The 21659-nt window shown below is 42.3% G+C and overlaps 1 protein-coding gene and 1 pseudogene across 1 annotated transcript; both read left to right on the top strand.

Moving 5' to 3' along the window:
* The first annotated feature begins 546 nt into the window (after positions 1-546).
* LOC120018524 lies at positions 547-2345 on the top strand (annotated as a pseudogene).
* Positions 2346-10052: 7707 nt separating this feature from the next.
* Positions 10053-14065, top strand: LOC120018707 (microtubule-associated protein 6-like). The gene is made up of 3 exons (XM_038961909.1): positions 10053-10780; positions 11887-12112; positions 13859-14065. Exons 1-3 carry the CDS (start codon positions 10053-10055, stop codon positions 14063-14065), a joined length of 1161 nt encoding a protein of 386 aa, XP_038817837.1.
* The last annotated feature ends 7594 nt before the right edge of the window (positions 14066-21659 follow it).

Genomic DNA, 21659 nt, shown 5'->3' with positions numbered 1-21659 from the left:
AGGCTCAGAGACAGTTTCTATCTACAAGCCATCAGACTGCTGAACACTTGAACTGGACTGACCACCTGTTCTGATTCTCCGCACCTTAGCACAAATGCACTCACTCATGCACACACCCACACAGACATACACACACACATATACTGTTCATTCATGCTACACACACATCACAACTGCTGCTACCAGACTCTTATTATACTGCTCAGTTTATACACTGCCCCACATCCCCCACCTCCTCAATACACATGTAAATATTGGACTATAAATTGTGCCTTCCTGTATTATACTTATTCTAAAAGGTTTATTATATTCTACTGAGCCATTTACTTTATGTATTCTTATATTTTATTATTTCTTATTGTTGTTGCATTGTCCAGAAGAAACCTGCAAGTAAGCATTTCATTGGACAATGTATACCATGCATATCCAGTACATACGACTAATAAAAACTTGAAACTTGCGCTGGTGTCTCTCCTCCTCATAGGGCACTATCCCAGTTGTCCTTCAATGAAGGCCAGCCACAGTTGCAGGCAGCTACAAGGTCCGATGTCCTCTCAGAGGCAGCTGTGCCGCAGCCACCTGGAGCTCATGCCCACCGTCATCAACACTGCACAACAGGTGAAGAGAATCTGCCATGATACATTCAGTAACATGCGCTGGAACTGCTCGTCTGTAGCATAAGGGCCAACGTTTCCTGCAGACCTCAGCAGAGGTAGAATTCCACATTTCCAATCCTTTAAAACATCCTTCCATCCTTCCGCATTTTAGATTATTGTTTTTTCTCTCTCTTTCACTTATCACTCTTTTTTCTTGTTTTTCCTTCACTCATGATTATTTATTCTTAAGCTCTATGTTCATGCCTGCATGCATGGCTATTGCACTTTGTGTGGGAGTTGGATGGCATATCATCTTATAAAAATTGTTTCCATTGCCTTAGCAGCTTGGTAGTCAGATGAAGTTGGTATCTCAGGAGACCTAGTACTTGCATATCTTGGGATGGGTCGGTCTGTTTTTTATTTATTTTATGGCCCCTGTGTATTCTGGTCATAAATGTACTATGCCACTCCTACCAGTGCTGTTGTAAGATAAGTTTGGAGAATAACCCTCTTACTGTATTTAGGGCACAGAAACATCTGGGGCACAAAAACATTGAAGTACCTCTAAGAGCACACAAAAAAAACTCCTGTTGATCTGAAATATGTTTCAGGAACCAGGGAGGCTGGGTTTCTCTATGCCCTGTCTGCAGCAGCTCTCTCCCATGCCCTATCCCAGGGCTGCTCCACTGGGGCGCTGTGCTCGTGTTCGTGTGGTGTGAACCCAAGCAGTAGCTCTGAACCTGGCCTCTGCTGGGGTGGCTGTCCTAACAACCTGCACTACGGCCTCCACATGGGAGCAACGTTCACTGACACACCCATGAAAGCCAAGAGGTCACGACCCCAGGCCAGCACACTAATGCATCGCCACATGTTGTGATTTATGGTACCCTACATCTAGCAATTTACAACATTTTACAGTATGGTTTATTACTTGGTATTTACAAAGGAAATTGAAGTCAAGTGTCTTGTGGAAGGGAACAACAGCTACAGTATGGTCACCCTAAGATTTACATGTTCAAGTTTTTCAAAGGAACAGTTGAGGAACAAGGGACATTGATAACCTTTGACTGATTGTGTGCATGTGCGTGTGTGTGTTTCAGGCTTTGAGTGAGGCTCTGCAGGTGGTGTGTAAGTGTCACGGCTTGTCTGGCTCCTGCTCAATCAGGACCTGCTGGAGAGGTCTGCAGGACCTGAAGCTGATTGCCAAAGCTCTGAAGACTAAGTACCTGTCTGCCACTAAGGTGATCCCGCGGTCCGTGGGGGTTAGAATGCAGCTAGTGCATCGAGATATTGGCATTCGGCCAATCAGAGACAGCGAGCTGGTGTATCTACAGAGCTCACCGGACTTCTGCATGCCAAGATGGATGCCAAGATGGGCTCACTGGGTACTCCATTCAGGTTAGTGTCCAGTCAGTAGTAACCTTCAGGGCCAAACATTAGCTTGGTGTGTAATATGTTACATGACAAAAATTGGGAATTTGTACACGGCTGTCTACAACCTTAACTCAAATGCATTAAGCCAGGTGTCAGTTGTAAATATTTTAGCTGCTTGTTTCTTCTTTTCTCCATAGACAATGCAACGAGACGTCGAGTGGCAGTGACGGCTGTGATCTGATGTGCTGTGGTCGAGGCCACAGTCCTTACACAGTGTGGCTGGTGGAGAAATGCCACTTCAGCTTCCACTGGTGCTGCTAAGTGAGTTGTAGCACATGTCACAGGACAGTGGAGAGTTTGCATGTTTGCATGTGAACTACGTTTGCATGTGAACTAACCAACTCTTCATCTTAACCCAGGCTTCTCCAGGATTGAAATCAAAGAACTGTACCAACAATGTTTTTACTTTCAGCTCTTGCCTAATATAAATTCTGACGAACAACATTAATTACATTTCAGAATATTTCTATCACTGGGTATTCTATGAATATTGCCAGGGATGTGTGTTTATAAAGAATTATTCATATACTGCTGTTATACCATCAATATAATTTATTAGCATGCATCTTTGATGTATTGACTATATCTTTGTGGGAATGGAAATCCCTCAGGAATCCCTAAAGGGTGTATAATATTTGACTTATGTTTTTTATGTGGAACAGTTGAAACAGGAATTTAAGAGGGTTTCAGGGATCTGCACTTCTCTTATCTGTAGGATGATGAAGTCTCATTTTATACTCCCTTTTTGTAACCTGAGCAGTATTTGGTCGATGTCTGTGACCGGAAGACTGGGAACTTCTGTAGCAAGTATACAGCAGAGTATTTGCTAGGACTTAGCTGCCACTAGGCTACAAAAACAAACTTAATATACTATTTGAAAAACTTGTTGTTTGTATGCAGAATTTAAATATATCACACAGTATGTTGTATATAAAAAAACAATAAAGTATATTTTGCAACATTTCTGTTTTATTTTCTAATCCAAATATCTACATGGGTGTAACGATGGGGAGGTGAGTCGGAAGCAGGTGCAGGTGAAACGTTTTAATAAAACAACAAAACTAAGAACACGACACTAACATAAGGCAGTACGCTGAGACACAAGAACAATACCAACTGGTGAGTGAACCTGGGAGAGTGACATATAAAGGGGAGGGAATGATGAAGGTAATGGAGTCCAGGTATGAATCATAATGATTCACAGGTGTGCGTAATGATGAATCCCAGGACCGGTGGTTAGTACTCTGGTGACATCGTACGCCGGAGGGGAGGAGCAGGAGCAGACGTGACAATGGGACTGTTTTTTAGTCAGTCTATTAGCATCAGTTTTATTTGGAGTCAGTGAAAAGGAATAAGGCATTTTTACTCTAATAGCTGCTGGCTTCTATTGCAGTCTTGGAGCTCCCCTCTGTACTCCTTTACAACCAGAGGTCTTCTCTGACACAGGCCGTAAATTATTTTTATGGACACCACCACTACACAAGTGATCCCTTCCATGAACAAAAGATGGTTCTATGTGGAACATCTGTCAGACATATTCCACACCAGATCAGAGCTACATAACATATTCCTACTCAAACCACAATTTCGTAGTAAAGTCAAGTGCCATCTCTTTTCCCATTTATTATAATCTCCTGTTGTGCAATAAAAAATGCATCCATTTTCCAGAGGCCCAGAGTTTGTCTTATATTTCCAGGTAGCTCCTTTCTTCTTATGTCCTTCACTTCTACATTTTCCTGCCCCCTGTTTTCTTTATTGCATTGATCATTTTTTAATTTTTTTATTCTGTTGGTAGATTTTGAAAAGCTGTGTAAAGCATTCTCCAAATGAATCATGCAAATGAGCATTTTATCATTAGAGGTAGAAAGTATTTTTGAAATAATACTTTAATTATTACTGTAAAATATTATTGTAATATTACACATTCTTGCCAGTTACATATCTAGCCCTCCTTATTACTCTTCCTCACTGCTAATAGAATTAGTAGCATAGCATAGCTAACCAAATACCTAGCCGGACTAGCTGCATTGGTTGTTTTTGCACTAACTGTTTTTGACTTATCACATACGCTGCTGCTATTGTTTATTATCTATCCTGTTGTCTCGTCACTTTACCCCTACATACAGTGCCTTCGGAAAGTATTCAGGCCCATTGACTTTTCCACATTTTGTTACGTAACTGTCACGACTTCTACCGAAGTCAGCCCCTCTCCTTGTTTGGGCGGCGTTCGGCGATCGACGTCACCGGCTTTCTAGCCATCGCCGCTCCATTTTTCGTATATCCATTTGTCTTGTCTTGTTTCCATACACACCTGGTTTTTGGTAATTTCCCCAATTAAGCTACTTGTATTTAACCCTCTGTTTCCCATCATGTTTTGTGTGTAATTGTTTTCATGTTAGATGATGTTAGTTTACGCGCTCTACTTTTATGTTCCGTTTTTTGAGCGCGTTTCATTCATGTAGTGCTCTCGTTTTTTGGAACTATAATAAAAGTGCGCCTGTTCATTACAATCTGCTCTCCTGCACTTGACTTCGCCTCCAATACACCATCCTGTGTCACGACTTCCACCGAAGGTGGCTCCTCTCCCTGTTCGGGCGGTGCTCGGCTGTCGTCGTCGTCGGTCTACTAGCTGCCACCGATCCTTTCTCCTTTTCTTTTGGTTATGTCTGTTTTGTCTTTTCACCTGGTTTCATTTTGGTTAATTAGGGGGGGTATTTATCTCGACATTTCCTTTGGGTTTTTGTGCGGGATTGTTTTTGTTTCCTGTCAGTTTGGGTTGCGTTTTTCGCTAGTTCATGTTTTACAGGTGTTTTTCCCTGGACTGTGTCTTAGTGGGTTTATTGGCTACTGCTGTAGTCAGGTGTCCTGTGATTTTTGAGCTGGTTGATTAAACGCCCTTTTCATTCTGAACTTGTTTCTCCTGTGCCTGACTCCACACCCACATCTCCTTGGGGAGTTCTGACATCCTGACAGTAACAGCCTTGTTCTAAAATGGATTATATTTTTTTTAAATCCTCAGTAATCTACACACAACACCCCATAATTACTAAGCAAAAACTGTTTTTTAAACATTTTTACAAATGTATTAAAAAATAAAAAACTGAAATACCTTATTTACATAAGTATTCAGATCCTTTGCTATGAGACTCAAAATTGAGCTCAGATGTATCCTGTTTCCATTGATCATCCTTGAGATATTTCTACAACTTGATTGGAGTCTACCTGTGGTAAATGTAATTGATTGGACATGATTTGGAAAGGCACACACCTGTCAACATAAGGTCCCACAGTTGACAGTGCATGTCAGAGCAAAAAAACAAGCCATGAGGTTGAAGGAATTGTCCGTAGAGCACCTTTACAGGATTGTGTCGAGGAACAGATCTGGGGTGGTTACGAAACATTTCTGCAGCATTGAAGGTCCCCAAGAACACAGTGGCCTCCATCATTCTTAAATGGAAGAATTTTGGAACCACCAAGACTCTTCCTAGAGCTGGCCACCCGGCCAAACTGAGCAGTCGGGGGAGATGGGCCTTGGTCAGGGAGGTGACGAAGAACCCGATGGTCACTCTGACAGAGCTCTACAGTTCCTCTGTGGAGATGGGAGAACCTTCCAGATGGACAACCATCTCTGCAGCACTCCACCAATCAGGCCTTTATGGTAGAGTGGCCAGATGAAAGCCACTCCTCAGTAAAAGGCACATGGCAGCTCGCTTGGAGTTTGCCAAAAAGCACCTAAAGACTCTCAGACCATGAGAAACAAGATTCTCTGGTCTGATGAAACCAAGATTGAACTCTTTGGCCTGAATGCCAAGCGTCACGTCTGGAGGAAACCTGGCACCATCCCTACAGTGACGCATGGTGGTGGCAGCATCATGCTGTGGTGGATGTTTTTCAGCAGCAGGAACTGGGAGACTAGTCAGGATTGAGGCAAAGATGAACGGAGCAAAGTACACAGAGATCCTTGATGAAAACTTGCTATAGAGTACTGAGAACATCAGACTGGGGTGACGGTTCACCTTCCAACAGGACAACGACCATATGCACACAACCAAGACAATGCAGGAGTGGCTTCGGGAAAAAGTCTCAATGTCCTTGAGTGGCCCAGCCAGAGCCCGTACTTGAACCCAATCGAACATCTCTGGAGAGAGCTGAAAATAGCTGTGCAGCAACGCTCCCCATCCAACCTAACAGAGCTTGAGAGGATCTGCAGAGAAGAATGGGAGAAAATCCCCAAATACAGGTGTGCCAAACTTGTAGCATCATATCCAAGAAGACTCGATGCTGTAATCGCTGCCAAAGGTGCTTCAACAAAGTACTGAGTAAAGGGTCTGAATACTTATGTAAATCTAATTAAAAAAAAAAAATAATAATAATCACTAACATTTCTAAAAAACAGTTTTTGCTTTGTCATTATGGGGTATTGTGTGTAGATTGATGAGGGGGAAAAACTATTTAATACATATTAGAATAAGGCTACACGCTTCAGCACTCGGCGGTCCCGTTCTTTGAGCTTGTGTGGCCTACCACTTCACGGATTAGCCGTTGTTGCTCCTAGTCGTTTCCATTTCACAATATCAGCACTTACAGTTGACCGGGGCAGCTCTAGCTGGGCAGAAATTTGACGGATTGACTTGTTGGAAAGGTGGCATCCTATGATGGTGCCACGTTGCTAGTCACTGACTTCTTCAGTACGAGCCATTCTACTGCCAATCTTTGGAGATTACATGGCTGTGTTCTGCGTTTTATACACCTGTCAGCAACGGGTGTGGCTGAACTAGCCAAATCACCAAATTTGAAGGGGTGTCCACATACTTTTGGTGTAGTGTAACTGCCTCACTTACCTCGTACCCCTGCACATCAACTCGGTACTGGTAGCCTGTGTATATAGCCAAAATATTGTTACTCATTGTGTATTTATTCCTTGTTATTTTTTTTATATTTTATTTTTCTCTCTGCATTGTTGGGAAGGGCCTGTAAGTAAGCATTTCACTGTTAGTCTACACCTGTTTACAAAGCATGTGACAACATTTGATTTGATTAGACTTACTAGCCCATGCTGCTTCTGCTTGCTTGCCTCCAAACTGACTCTCCAATGCAGGATGACATAACACCCTAGCAGGATGAGTTAGCTTAATCTTTTTTTGGCCTCCTCAGCAATGATGGGTGCTGACGTTATCAAAGTTTGAGTGCTTCTTACAGTCCACCTGTCACGACTTCTGCCGAAGTCGTTGCCTCTCCTTGTTCGGGTGCTCGGCGGTCGACGTCACCGGTCTTCCAGCCATCATTGATCCATTTTTCATTTTCCATTGGTTTTGTCTTGTCTTCCCACACACCTGGTTTCAATCCCATTCATTACCTGTTGTGTATTTAACCCTCTGTTTCCCCTCATGTCTTTGTCAGAGATTGTTTTATGTCAGTGTTGTTTATGGTTGTATAGGTGCGCGACGGGTCCTCGTACCCATGTTTATTTTATGTATTTACATATTAGTGTATGGTGAATGTTAAGTGGACATATATTAAAAGACTCCATTTACACTCCATTTGACTCTCCTGCGCCTGACTTCCCTGCCACCTATACACACGACTCTGACACCACCCAGTTTTCCTCTGATTGTGGTTGGCTGCTTTGGGGAACTTATACTTTAGTTTTTTGTAATTCTCTTTTTATTAGAATGTTATTTTCTTTTAACAGGGGTTTCATAGACAACCAAAGCGTACCACAAAGACTAAGTACAATAAAAGGAATAAGGATACAGCAAAACATTATACAAAAAGGCAGTCATAAAATAGAGAAAAAAATATATACAAACATAATTATAACATGGGGCATTTATGGGAGGACTACATAGGACCACAATGGAGACCAGATTTTCCTAAATGTATCAGACTTCTGGTGTAAATCGTAGGTAAGTTTCTTGGGATAGAATAGCAGAAGCTTGAGAAAGCCACATTCTCACAAACGGTACTTCAGGTGTGGACCAAATCAAAGCAAATTTCATTGGTCACATACACATGGTTAGCAGATGTTATTGCGAGTGTAGCGAAACGCTTGTGCTTCTAGTCCCGACAGCGCAGCAATATCTAACATGTAATCTAACAATTCCACAACAACTACCTAATACACACAAATCTAAATATAGGAATAAGAATACAGTGGGGCAAAAAAGTATTTAGTCAGCCACCAATTGTGCAAGTTCTCCCACTTAAAAAGATGAGAGAGGCCTGTAATTTTCATCATAGGTACACTTCAACTATGACAGACAAAATTAGAAAAAAAATCCAGAAAATCACATTGTAGGATTTTTAATGAATTTATTTGCAAATTATGGTGGAAAATAAGTATTTGGTCACCTACAATTGTTAGATACTACTGCACTGTTGGAGCTAGGAACACAAGCATTTCGCTACACCCGCAATAACTTCTGCTAAATATGTGTATGTGACCAATAAAATGTGATTTGATTTGATGAGCAATGACAGGTAGGCTATCCATCAATTCCACTTCTAGTCTCATTGATGGAAACAAAATGTCTAAACGCATTATAAGCCTCATATTGGCTCATCAGATAACTTTCCCACATGATATGAAACCCAAACAATTGTGCAATTTATCCTTTCCCAAAGCCTATCTAATATGTCCCTCCATTATAATTGGTGTTACTCTCAGCCATGTGTAGATGTTTTGAATAATGTACTGGTTGTTCCAACTATTTGTAGCTTTTTCTTTCCCTCTGTGTTTCTGTTTGTTCCCAACAGTGTTTCTGTGACTGATATTTGTGACCTTCACATACTCAATAAAATAGGAAAGCACATTGAATCACACCCCACTACCCTCAAGCACCATAGGTCTACTCATAATTATTCAGTATTGATGCTATAACTAAAGCCTACTCACAGAGCTTTAGGCTATACATATACAGGTAACTGCCAAAAATAAAGGAAACACCAATATAAAGTGTTTTAATAGGGTGTTGGGTCACACCACGAGCCAGAACAGCCTCAATTCACCTTGGCATAGATTCTACAAGTGTCTGGAACTATATTGGAGGGATGTGACACCATTCTTCCGTGAGAAATTCCATAATTTGGTGTTTTGTTGATGGTGGTGGAAAACGCTGCCTCAGGCGCCGCTCCAGAATCTCACATTAGTATTCAATTGGGTTGAGATCTGGTGACTGAGACGACCATGGCATATGGTTTACATAATTGTCATACTCATCAAACCATTCAGTGACCACTCATGCCCTGAGGATGGGGACAATGTCATCCTATGGGGACATAGCCATAGTAGCCAAAATAATGGCCATTTTTATACATGACCCTAAGCATGATGGTTTTAATTGCTTAATTAACTCAGGAACCACACCTGAGTTCGTGATACTTTGTATCCCTAATTTATACTCAAGTTTTTCCATTATTTTGGCAGTTAACTGTACATCTCCCGCCATACATTCTAATTTATAGTATGTGAGTGCTGAGGTATGCTATACTGTACACTAGACCGACGTCTGCCGTGTCTGTACATCATCCACGGGAAAGGGAGGGTTAACCAGGCAGCATCTCCTCCCTCTTTGCGGCCTAACGGTGACGGACCCAGGTGACAGTTCACCGTGCAGACCCCGGGCATCTTCTGAGGTTTCTGGAACGTAGCGGGGTGGGGCCCCTCTGATGCGCAACCAGAAAGCCGATACAGACCGCGAATGCAATGGCAAATTCAGTCTATTTCAGTTTAAATTATATTAGCTGTGTAGAACTAGTAGCCTACAAAGGACTTTCCTCATTTGTATTATAAGGCTCTTCAATTTCTTACCATCCAGCAAGCATCGTAGGATTTCTGAAAAATAGAGACATAGGTAGACACGTACATTGTTCTGACTGGACAGAATCTGAGTGGGCGCAGGGAGCATCATTTTCCCGTCTCTGGTCCGTGAGTAGGACGTTCATTCAGGCCTCTCTCATCAGTAGCCTAAAACGTTGATTCAGATTTTAAGTGCATAGGTTATTATATATCCATCGTTGATTATGGCCTGGCCGTGCATCACACGGGCTTGCTGCATTAACCGCTTCTGGAGTGAGTTAGACAAAGCGGACATCGCTGTGCCTTTGGTTTTCACGAAATATTCGGATGTGGCTGAGGTGCAACATCTCCACCCTCAGCCTCCATCTAGACAGACGAGGACCGGCCCCATCACCATAGAAACCCAGCCTTCTCACAGTGAACAGGAGGCGGCGACTGGTGCCGCATCAGGAAAACATGGCTGTAGTGCGTCTGTGATGCGCCAGGATTTCAGGGAATGGAAAGATATACGCCCGGAGCCCAGCTGCAAACCCAAGAATGAATATCACCCCTCCGCGACACCTTTCCACAACGTAACACAGTATCAGAAGGATTATAAACCATGGCCTGTCCCGAAAAAGGGAGACCACCCCTGGATCCCCAAACCCAGCCCAACTGCCTCCTTCGATGCCCAAGAACGGGGCGTGGGGACCACAACGAAGCATGCAACTACAGAGCACGAGAGCGGTGTGGAGAAGAGTGAAATTGAAGAAAAGGTGCAAGAGAAAGTATCCAAAGAGAGGAAAAAGAAACCAGTGAAGAAGGAGAAAACTGTAGAGAAGAAATTGAGTGCCAAAATGGAGGTACAGCCACCGGCAGATGTCACTGTGGAGGGGAAAGGAAGGGCAGCAGCAGACGCGCTGAACAGACAGATTAAACAGGTCGTCTCAACTGGCACTGGCAGCTCTTATAGGTGAGAATCTGACTACAGTGGGACTATGTATTTCATTGAATGTTTATTATTGAATTACAATATGCACACATGTTCTGCCTCTGAAATATAATTTTTTTCACAGTTTAAATATGTTAACCCTAAATTAAACATGGAATGTAGGCCACAAATAACTTTATTGTGGAGCCCAAAAGTATTTTAATAAAAAGGCCTAACACAATATTTTGTTTTGTCTGGACAATACTCAATGTACAATTTATTACACAACATGTTAATATATCATTGCAGTAACTACCTAAATACATGCATCAATTATTAATCAATTTATTTAAATGTTGTGCACATGTTGGTAAGCTAAGAACATATTGTGCACAACATCTAAATACAATTGATTAATAATTGATGCATGCATTTTTGGTAGTTACTGTACTAGCAGTCGCAAAGCCACGATGAATGTAGCCTTCAGTCTATTGACAATAAAACACACATCATCCCTACTGGGCTATATAATCTACTCAAGAAAGCCCACTCTACCTCTCCATCATGAACTGTACATGTCTGTTTTTTTCTAGATTCTTCCTAAATGTTTTATTTTTGTGAGATATTTGATCTAACATACAGTATGTTCTCTAATTTCAGTGTCCTGTGATCTAATATTGTCATAGATAGCTGCTGCAGCATTGATTTCTCCCCGTTTCATCCTCCTCTATGGTTTTACCAGATCAATACAGTAGCACATCATGTCAGGGCCAAGGCAATAAAGGAGCTCTGTATATCCCTAAGGCCTCTCTGGAGGGGCTCTCCCTCATTTGTTTCCCTCATTTTTGACTGCATGGTCAATTTGTTTTTGTGTAAAATGTGTAGAATGTTTTGCAGTTGTCATCTGTGGGTGAAAGGAACCAGCCCTGTGTTGTAGTTACTGTAATGGGGAGTAAAGTGACTAACGAGTCATGCTACCCTCCCTGTGTAGACTTCGGCTGTAAATCTGATGAGTCATTTCAGTCCATTTCCTTCCACAGATTTTGGGCAACAACATTGTTTGTCTGGAATTCATAATAAAACTAAGTGATTTTTTTGATGATGAACAGTGGAACTAATGCTGAGTTTGCTGATTCATTGTTTTTCAGAAATGAGTTCAAGGCGTACAAAGATGTGAAGCCAGTGAAGTCAACCAAGCCCCAGTCTCAGTACAAACCGCCTGCGGATGACAAGGACAAGTCCAGCCTGGAGACCAGCTACAGCGCCACCTACAAGGGGGAGCAGGCTAAGGTGCAGCCCACTGACAACAAGCTGCTGGAGCGCAGGAGGATACGCAGCCTGTACAATGAGCCGGGCGGCAAGGAGACCACCAAGGTGAGCCCACATCAACATGCATGTGACAATGAACACTGACTATTTTATGTTAAAATGTGTTTCTAATTGCACAAAATACATGTTCAATTTCGAGTTTTCAAACCCGTTGCTGTGACGGGCCAATTCATGTTTATGTCTCAGTGAAAATTAGGGTAAATCCAAATAATGCTAATTAAACTTCAAACTGCATTAGTTACATTGGACATGGTTGTTTTCATGTATATGTTCTCCAAGCAATATACTATTTTGATTTATGTGCTACAGTAATAACAATTTAGATAATGAAATTTGATTAGGAAATTCTACATATTACAAACATCCCTGTAGCCTGTTTCATGGTCCTGTTAGGCGTGTATATGGGAGGCGAAGTAAAGTGCAGGAGAGCGGAGTATATTAAACAGGCGCACTTTAATACCGGTCAACAACGACAGCACATAAAACATACTAGTGCCACAAACACGGTCTATAACAAAAGTGCAGCGCCTGACAAAATATTCACGTAACAATAAACAATTACATACAAAGACATGATGGGGAACAGAGGACTAAATACATGTAGATTGATTGGGGAATGAAAACCAGGTGTGTATGGAACAAGACAAAACAAATGGACATATGAGAAAGGGAGCGGCGATGGCTAGAAAGCCGGTGACGTCGATCGCCCAACGCCGCCCGAACAAGGAGAGGAGCCGACTTCGGCGGAAGTCGTGACAGGTCCTATTAACTTTGTAATGTTGTACAGTGTAAAGTCCCAGAATAACTTTCTAAACTACAAAATTAAGATAAGCATTAGCACATCACTAAACTTATGTAATCAATCAGAGTTAATTAAATCTCCACATGCATGTTTGTGAGCGGTAGGAACGTCTCATGTGTCTGCATGCTGTGTTTAAATGGCCCCTCCATCTCTCACTCTTGTAGGACTGTTCTGAGACTGAGAGCAGCTCTATTCTAGATCTGCTGTAGTCAGGTGTGTTGTCAATTTATTCTGGAAGGCATGGAGGTTGACCTCAAATTAACTCACACCTTGATTAATGCACCTTAACCAACAGGACTAGGGTCACACTAGCCACCAAACTGCCAGACAATTCAATCCTTCAGCAAAGCTGTCAGCCACATCCTCAGAGTTTGTACTGCCTCTCTCAAGACCACCAAGAGAGCTTGGATTCATTAAATTAATGTATTGTTTTCCATGACATTTCACCTCTCAGTCCTTTGGTTTGATTGGTGTCAGGAGAGGCACCTTCTACAAAGGGAAAATAGCACAATTTTCTTTACAAAAAATCATAATTTGTTGAATTTGACCAAAAATATAGTCTCGTCCCAGGGAAAGGGAATACGATTGTGCATATTATGTTAGCTGTTCATAGACTAACCCCAACTTCATACTGTAAGTTTGTATTTTAGACACAACCGTTTTTTCTAAACAGAGATTTTGTTCTAACCACGCATTGCAAATATTACCAACAAGATGGTGACATTTGCTCTTTTCTTTTTATTTGATGTTAGTAACAGTATGTAACTGTATGTATTGCATGCTCAGAATAAATATTTACTGTAACATCTCCAGGAAATGAATTGCCAGTGTTCACCTTAGAGATTCATGAGCTCTTTGTTTCATTGTAGCATACAGTATCAGTCCAAAGATGATACTGTAACCTGTACTGATGACATTTTGGCTGCGTAGTTTACCTACAGTTTTAGGAAGATGTCAAGTACAAAATGTCCTCCTCTCTGCCTCTGTAGGTGGACAAGACAAAAACCAAAGCAAAAAAGACAACGACAACGAGCAAAATGGTGAAAAAGGCGAAAGAGAAGACCATCGCTGGTGCACTGTCAACCAAGAAGAAAACCTCCACGAGCACCAAGCCAGACGAGTCCAAGCCAGAGGGAGGCATTATCTCAAAGAAGAGCAAAGAGATAAGCAATAGACTGGCTGAGGCAAAAAAGTAAAAACAAAACATCTCTGCACTACTTTATTTAGGGAATTAAAGGCTGCCTAATGAATTAGAGGACTCTCATCCATTTGGTCTATCTCTTTCTCTCTGTATTTTCCTTCATGTTCCTCATCTCTATGTATACGCACTAGATGTGGAGCTTTTAAGTTGACATTTTGATGTTTTCACCAGGCTGTCGTTTAACTATAGTGCTTTGTGCGTGTCTGTGTGATCGCGGGTGTGTGTGTGTGTGAGTGTACACTTACTCTCTCTGTTATAAGTTCAGCACAGATTTTGCACATTATTTTGTTGCATTTGTCAATCTTTTGTAGAAAGAAAACCATTGTAAAACAGAGAGTCATTGATACACATAGTATACGTAGAGAACCGTATATGGCTCTTAAATGGCTGTTGAAGGCAGTGAGAGGTTTTGATTATTTTTCTGACTATCTATCCTCATAGTGGTGATGGACTGTCTCTGTTCTTCTTTTCCATCTCTTAGACTGCAATGACTATCTGGTCTCTGCAGATATAAAATCTTAATTACTGTAGCGTTTCCTGGTTACAGTGACTCCACTCTTTGGACCTAATTTTCATTTAATTATTCGGGAAGATATCTGGTTTCATCAATTTGGTTGCTAAGGAACCAGCTGAACTGTAATGTCATTTCTACAGCTTGCATGCAAGGCCCTCTTTCTGGTTGTATAGTAGCATTCAAGTATCCTATTCCCACGGTCACAATCTAGTTTGTAATTGAAATCATTCATGAGAAATCAAAGGGGGCAAACCATTTCCAGAATAACTGCATGTGTAGTGATAGTCTGATCTCATACCATAAGTGTCTACACAAACAAACAACAAAACTGTCACTGACTTACAGTACAAAAGATGGCACGTAGTATTCTAGTGCCTATTGAAGCTGTTATGTCAACCCACCAGCTTTGTAGTTCTGCCTTCACACACGTGGTTCTACTGCCTTCTTCAATGTGAGAACCACTTTGTCAACTTTCCAGTTATTTGATACAGTATGAAAACTGATGTATTTCTGATAATACACCCCTCTTTAATGATATGTCTTTATTTTATCCATTACAAAGCTGTGATGCTATTTGTGTGCAAAACCATGTATAGTGTTAAAAATGAGCATATGTATGATATAGGAAATAGGATTTTGTATTTACTCAATCACCTCCACTTTCTTCAATGGGCTCAGTAGTTCGGTGTAAAAAGATAAGATGTGGGCCAGGATTAGAAGATCAAAATCGCTTTTTGGAACATGCAGCTGCCTGTCTGGAACCATTGATATGAGATCAATTCACAGTGAATGTGAGTGCTACTCTCACCCTGTCTCTCTTATGTCTGTGTACCTGCAGTCCGCCAGTGTGTTACAGTATGTGGCAGTCCTCCTCCCATATGCTGTTGTGCGTCTGCTACTGTCTATTGTATCCCCAGACCACCTTGCTCTCTGCTGCCTGTCAGGGTTCAGTGTGTTAAACCTCCACAGCCCACCGGCTCCTAGCGCCTGCCCCCCAGTACAGTAACTAACGTGTTGAGCACACCACACCTCGGTGCTATGACACTCTGAACTATATGCTGTCAGTTTGATGCTAATGTACTCAAACCGTGTGAAATGATGACAATATGATGTCATATACTGCAGATGTGTTGTGATTGTGTGCTTGTGTGCTTGTATTCTCAGCTTGCTCTGAAGGAACTGATTAAAAATGTTGAAGCAGAATCTGAATGTTGTGATTTATTATCATGATACAGTATTAGTTAATGTACCTATCTTGAAGCCTTGAACTGGCACATAGACACTCTCTCAGACTCCTTGAGAAGATGTACAGTGCCCTCCACTTATATTGGCACCCTTGGTAAATATGAGCAAAAAAGCTGTATGAGCTTTATGAGCTGTAAAAAAAAATCTTTGCTGTTTATCCTCTTGGTCTTTCATTAAAAAATATTCACAAAAAATCAAACCTTTAATAGAAGTAAATTGATTGAAAAAATGTATGTGAAGTAAATGAAATAAATATTTTTCTCCAAAATGTGTGCCACAATTATTGGCACCCCTAGAAATTCTTATGAGTAAAATCTAACTGAAGTATATTTCCATTCATATTTTACGTTTTTAAATTCACCTGAGTGATTAGGATTACTTAAATGGTAAGCCATGACTTCCTGTTTCACTGGGGTATAAATATGAGGTGACATACAGGTCAAGTTCCCATAGTCATCCATCACTATGGGAAAGACCCGAGAATACGGTAATGATGTGCGACAGAAGGTTGTTGAGCTGCACAAATCAGGAAATGGCTATGAGAAAACAGCTCAATGGTTGAAAATGCCCATTTCCACTATCAGGGCAATAATTACGTTTAAAGAAACTGGAGATGTTAACAATCGGCCTGGAAGAGGATGTGTGTCTATACTGACCCCACCCACAGTGAGAAGGATGGTTAGAGTGGCCAAAAAAGCCATTGCCATAAAAAAGCCTTTGCTGTCATTGAACAACAAACTCATGCGCCTACAGTTTGCCAAACATTACTGGAACTTTCAATGGGACCGGGCTCTATGGTCAGATGAGACCAAAGTATAGCTTTTTGGAAACAAACACCAAAGATGGGTTTGACGTAGACAGAAAGATAGCCATGCAGAAAAGTACCTCATCCCCACTGTGAAGTATGGTGGTGGATCTTTGATATTGTGGGCCTGTTTTCCTTCCAAAGGCCCTGGACAACTTGTTAGGATACATAGTATCATGGACTCCATCAAGTACCAGCAGATATTACATCACAACCTGACTGCCTCTGCTAGTAAGCTGAAACTGGGCCTTGGTTGGATCTTCCAGCAGGACAATGAACCAAAGCGCACCTCAAAATCATCACAAAAATGGTTCACTGACCACAGAATCAAGGTTTTGCCATGGCATTCCTAGTCCCCTGGCCTAAACCCCATATAAATCCCATGGGATGAGCTGAAGAGGAGAGTTCACAAGCGTGGACCTCGGAATCTGAAGGATCTGGAGAGATTCTGTATGGAGGAATGGTCTCAGATTCCTTGCCATGTGTTCTCCTATAATGCGTAAGGAGGTTGGAAAAGACTCAGAGCTGTTATCTTGGTAAAGGGAGGTTGCACAAAGTACTGAATGAAGGGGTGCCAATAATTGTGGCACACATATATAAAAAAAAATGTTTTATGTTAAGAATACATTTTTTCTTTAAATTATTTTACTGTAATTAAAAGTTAGATTTCTGTGAATATTTTGAATGAAAGACCAAGAGGATAAACAATAAATATTTTTTTTAACAGCCTGTTTTGCTCATATTTACCAAGGGTGCCAATATTAGTGGAGGGAACTGTATTTGTGATTTTCATGACGCTACAGAGACTGAGTGAGAGCTTGCCAAACCCATTGGAAAATGAGGGCACCAAACTGCCTTTTAAAATTTTTGTGGACATTAAAGATTCAGAGGAATTATGTAAGGTCCAGTGAAGATGGTTTGATTGCTTTGTTATTTCCCATTGGGTGGTAAAATAAAGAGTTTCCTTATGGCAGTGAAATTCACGTTCTGGCAAATTACAATTATTTAAGCATATAGGCCTAAAGTACAATATAATTTACATGTCAACTTGAAAAAAAATTGCATTACAATTTGTAAAACAAGGAACACAGAAACCCATTATCAGGAATTAGTTCTGAGATACAAGCGGTCACTTAAACAGGAAGTCAACAAATTACTTTCCTTATGGCAGGGTTGGCGCCCCCCCTTGGGTTGTGCTGTGGTGGAGATCTTTGTGGGCTATACTCGGCCTTGTCTCAGGATTGTAAGTTGGTGGTTGAAGATATCCCTCTAGTGGTGCGGGGGCTGTGCTTTGGCAAAGTGGGTGGGGTTATATCCTTCCTGTTTGGCCCTGTCCGGGGGTATCATCGGATGGGGCCACAGTGTCTCCTGACCCCTCCTGTCTCAGCCTCCAGTATTTATGCTGCAGTAGTTTATGTGTCGGTGGGCTAGGGTCAGTTGGTTATATCTGGAGTACTTCTGTCTTATCCGGTGTCCTGTGTGAATTTAAGTATGCTCTCTCTAATTCTCTCCTTCTCTCTTTCTTTCTCTCTCTCGGAGGACCTGAGCCCTAGGACCATGCGTCAGGACTACCGGGCATGATGACTCCTTGCTGTCCCCAGTCCACCTGGCCTTGCTGCTGTTCCAGTTTCAACTGTTCTGCCTGCGGCTATGGAACCCTGACCTGTCCCAGACCTGCTGTTTTCGACTCTCTAGAGACCGCAGGAGCGGTAGAGATACTCTTAATGATCGGCTATGAAAAGCCAACTGACATTTACTCCTGAGGTGCTGACTTGCTACACCCTCGATAACTACTGTGATTATTATTATTTGACCATGCTGGTCATTTATGAACATTTGAACATCTTGGCCATGTTCTGTTATAATCTCCACCCGGCACAGCCAGAAGAGGACTGGCCACCCCTCATAGCCTGGTTCCTCTCTAGGTTTCTTCCTAGGTTTTGGCCTTTCTAGGGAGTTTTTCCTAGCCACCGTGCTTCTACACCTGCATTGTTTGCTGTTTGGGGTTTTAGGCTGGGTTTCTGTACAGCACTTCGAGATATTAGCTGATGTACGAAGGGCTATATAAAATAAACTTGATTGATTAATTGACTTTGCGTCCCACAAACAAAAGGTGCCCTCAGACAATGGCAGCTATAAAATGGAAACAGTAATTGATTGCCTTCCTAGCCAATCCATTAAAGGACTAAACACATGCAGTGTCTGTTGTTTGTCTGTGATTCAGTCATCCTGATGTAAAACCTCCTGAATAATTCAGTTGTTATGGGCCACTATTTGGAGAGCTGTATGAAATATTGAATGATGGAGCAGATACAGCAGTGGAAATGCCTAATGCAGTGTCCCCTGTTTGGCCAGAAGTGTCTGCAAGCACCTAGCTCGCCACGTTGTACACCTTTGATAAATCAAATTAAATCATCAAATCAAATTCTATTGGTCACATACACATGGTTAACAATTCTACAACAACTACCTAATACACACAAATCTAAGTAAAGGGATGGAATACGAATATATACATGTAAATATATGGATGAGCAATGACAGAGCGGCATAGGAAAGATGCAATAGACGGTATAAAATACAGTATATACATATGAGATGAGGAGTGCAAGATATGTAAACATTATTAGTTAAGTGCCATTATTAAAGTGACTAGTGATCCATTTATTAAAGTGGCCGATGATTTCAAGTCCGTATGTAGGCAGCAGCCTCTCTGTGTTAGTTATGGCTGTTTAACAGTCTGATGGCCTTGAGATAGAAGCTGTTTTTCAGTCTCTCGGTCCCAGCTTTGATGCAATTGTACTGACCTCGCCTTCTGGATGGTAGCGTGGTGAACAGGCAGTGGCTCGGGTGGTTGTTGTCCTTGATCTTTTTGGCCTTCCTGTGACATCGAGTGCTGTAGGTGTTCTGGAGGGCAGGTAGTTTGCCCTCTGATATGCGCTCTGCAGACCGCACCACCCTCTGGAGAACCTTGCGGTTGTGGCCGGTGCAGTTGCCGTACCAGGTGGTGATACAGCCTGACAGGATGCTGTCAATTGTGCACCTGTAAAAGTTTGTAAGGGTTTTAGGTGACAAGCCAAATTTCTTCAGCCTCCTGAGGTTGAAGAGGCGCTGTTGTGCCTTCTTCACTACACAGTCTGTGTGGGTGGACCATTTCAGTTTGTCCGTGATGTGTACGCCGAGGAACTTAAAACTTTCCACCTTCTCCACTGTTGTTCCGTCAATGTGGATAGGGGTGTGCTCCCTCTGCTGTTTCCTGAAGTCCACGATCATCTCTTTTGTTTTGTTGACGTTGAGTGAGAGGTTGTTTTCCTGACACCAGACTCCGAGTGCACCCACCTCCTCATTGTAGGCTGTCTCACCCTTGTTGGTAATCAAGCCCACTACTGTTGTGTCGTCTGCAAACTTGATGAGTTGGAGGTGTGCATGGCCACGCAGTCATGGGTGAACAGGGACTACAGGAGGGGCTGAGCACGCACCCTTGTGGTGCCCCAGTGTTGAGGATCAGCGAAGCAGAGATGTTGTTTCCTACCTTCACCACCTGAGGGTGGCCCGTCAGGAAGTCCAGGACCCAATTGCACAGGGCGGCGGGGTTGAGACCCTGGGCCTCAAGCTTAATTATGAGCTTGGAGGGTACTATGGTGTTGAATGCTGAGCTGTAGTCAATGAACAGCATTCTTACATAGGCATTCCTCTTGTTCACATGGGATAGTGCAGTGTGATGGCGATTGCATCGTCTGTGGACCTATTAGGATGGTATGCAAATTGAAGAGGGTCTAGGGTGGCAGGTAAGGTGATATGATCCTTGACTAGTCTCTCAAAGCACTTCATGATGACAGAGTGAGTGCTACGGGGCGATAGTAATTTAGTTCAGTTACCTTTGCATTCTTGGGTACAGGAACAATGGTGGCCATCTTGAAGCATGTGGGGACAGCAGACTGGGATAGGGAGAGATTGAATATGTTCGTAAACACACCAGCCAGCTGGTCTGCGCATGCTCTGAGGACGTAGCTAGGAATGCCGTCTGGGCCTGCAGCCTTGCAAGGGTTAACACGTTTAAATGTATTACACACATCGGCCACAGAGAAGGAGAGGGAGGGCCCGCAGTCCTTGGTAGCGGGTCGCGTCGGTGGTACTGTATTATCCTCATAGGGGGCAAAGAAGGTGTTTAGTTTGTCTGGAAGCAAGACGTCGGTGTCCGTGACGTGGCTGGCTTCTTTTTGTAGTCCGTGATTGCCTGTAGATCCTGCCACATATGTTTCATGTCTGAGCCGTTGAATTGCGACTCCACTTTGACCCTATACCGACATTTTGTTTGTTTGATTGCCTTGCGAAGGGAATAACTACACTGTTTGTATTCGGCCATATTTCCGGTCATCTTTCCATGGTTAAATGCGGTGGTTCACACTTTCAGTTTTGTGCGAATGCTGCCATCTATCCACGGTTTCTGGTTAGGGTAGGTTTTAATAGTCACAGTGGGTACAACATCTCCAATGCACTTCCTTATAAACTCATTCACTGAATCAGCGTATGAATCAATATTATTCTCTGAGGCTGCCCGGAACATTTCCCAGTCCGCTTGATCAAAACAATCTTGAAGCGTGGATTCTGATTGGTCAGACCAGCGTTGAATAGTTCTCGTCACGGAATAGAGGTGACATTTAATTATTTTAATCTACATTCACCAGGTCCACTTTAAAGAGTTCTAGCTGACTTTGAATCTCCCATTGGGTAAAAAGTTAAACATTAGTGCTACGTCTTCAAACGGATATGATCAAACACTTCTTCTTCCTTTACCTTTTGTATAGAACAAGGTGATTCAGGTAACCAATGGAGATGCTCCCACAGGCTACAGCTATTTAACTGAGGAGAGACTGGACTCAGTGGTGACATGATGAGACCTATTAATGAATAACTCTGATCTGTGACAGCTTCTCCTGTCTGGGAGTTATTACCCAGGGAACACCCGTCTGTCTGCCCCAGAGAAGTCTAGCCTTCCAAGACTGCCAATGCTGCCATGTGGCC

This window comes from Salvelinus namaycush, chromosome 23, assembly GCF_016432855.1.
Source record: "Salvelinus namaycush isolate Seneca chromosome 23, SaNama_1.0, whole genome shotgun sequence".
Lineage (NCBI taxonomy): Eukaryota > Metazoa > Chordata > Actinopteri > Salmoniformes > Salmonidae > Salvelinus > Salvelinus namaycush.
The sequence above is the reverse complement of the archived record's forward strand: the minus strand, read 5'-3'. Positions and strand labels throughout refer to the sequence as shown.

Excerpts from the sequence above, each read along its gene's own strand:
- LOC120018707 (XM_038961909.1), top strand. The coding sequence starts at position 10,053 with ATGGCCTGGCCGTGCATCACACGGGCTTGCTGCATTAACCGCTTCTGG. Across the intron at positions 10,781-11,886 it reads GGCACTGGCAGCTCTTATAG|AAATGAGTTCAAGGCGTACA; the intron begins GTGAGAATCTGA and ends ATTGTTTTTCAG. Across the intron at positions 12,113-13,858 it reads GCGGCAAGGAGACCACCAAG|GTGGACAAGACAAAAACCAA; the intron begins GTGAGCCCACAT and ends CTGCCTCTGTAG.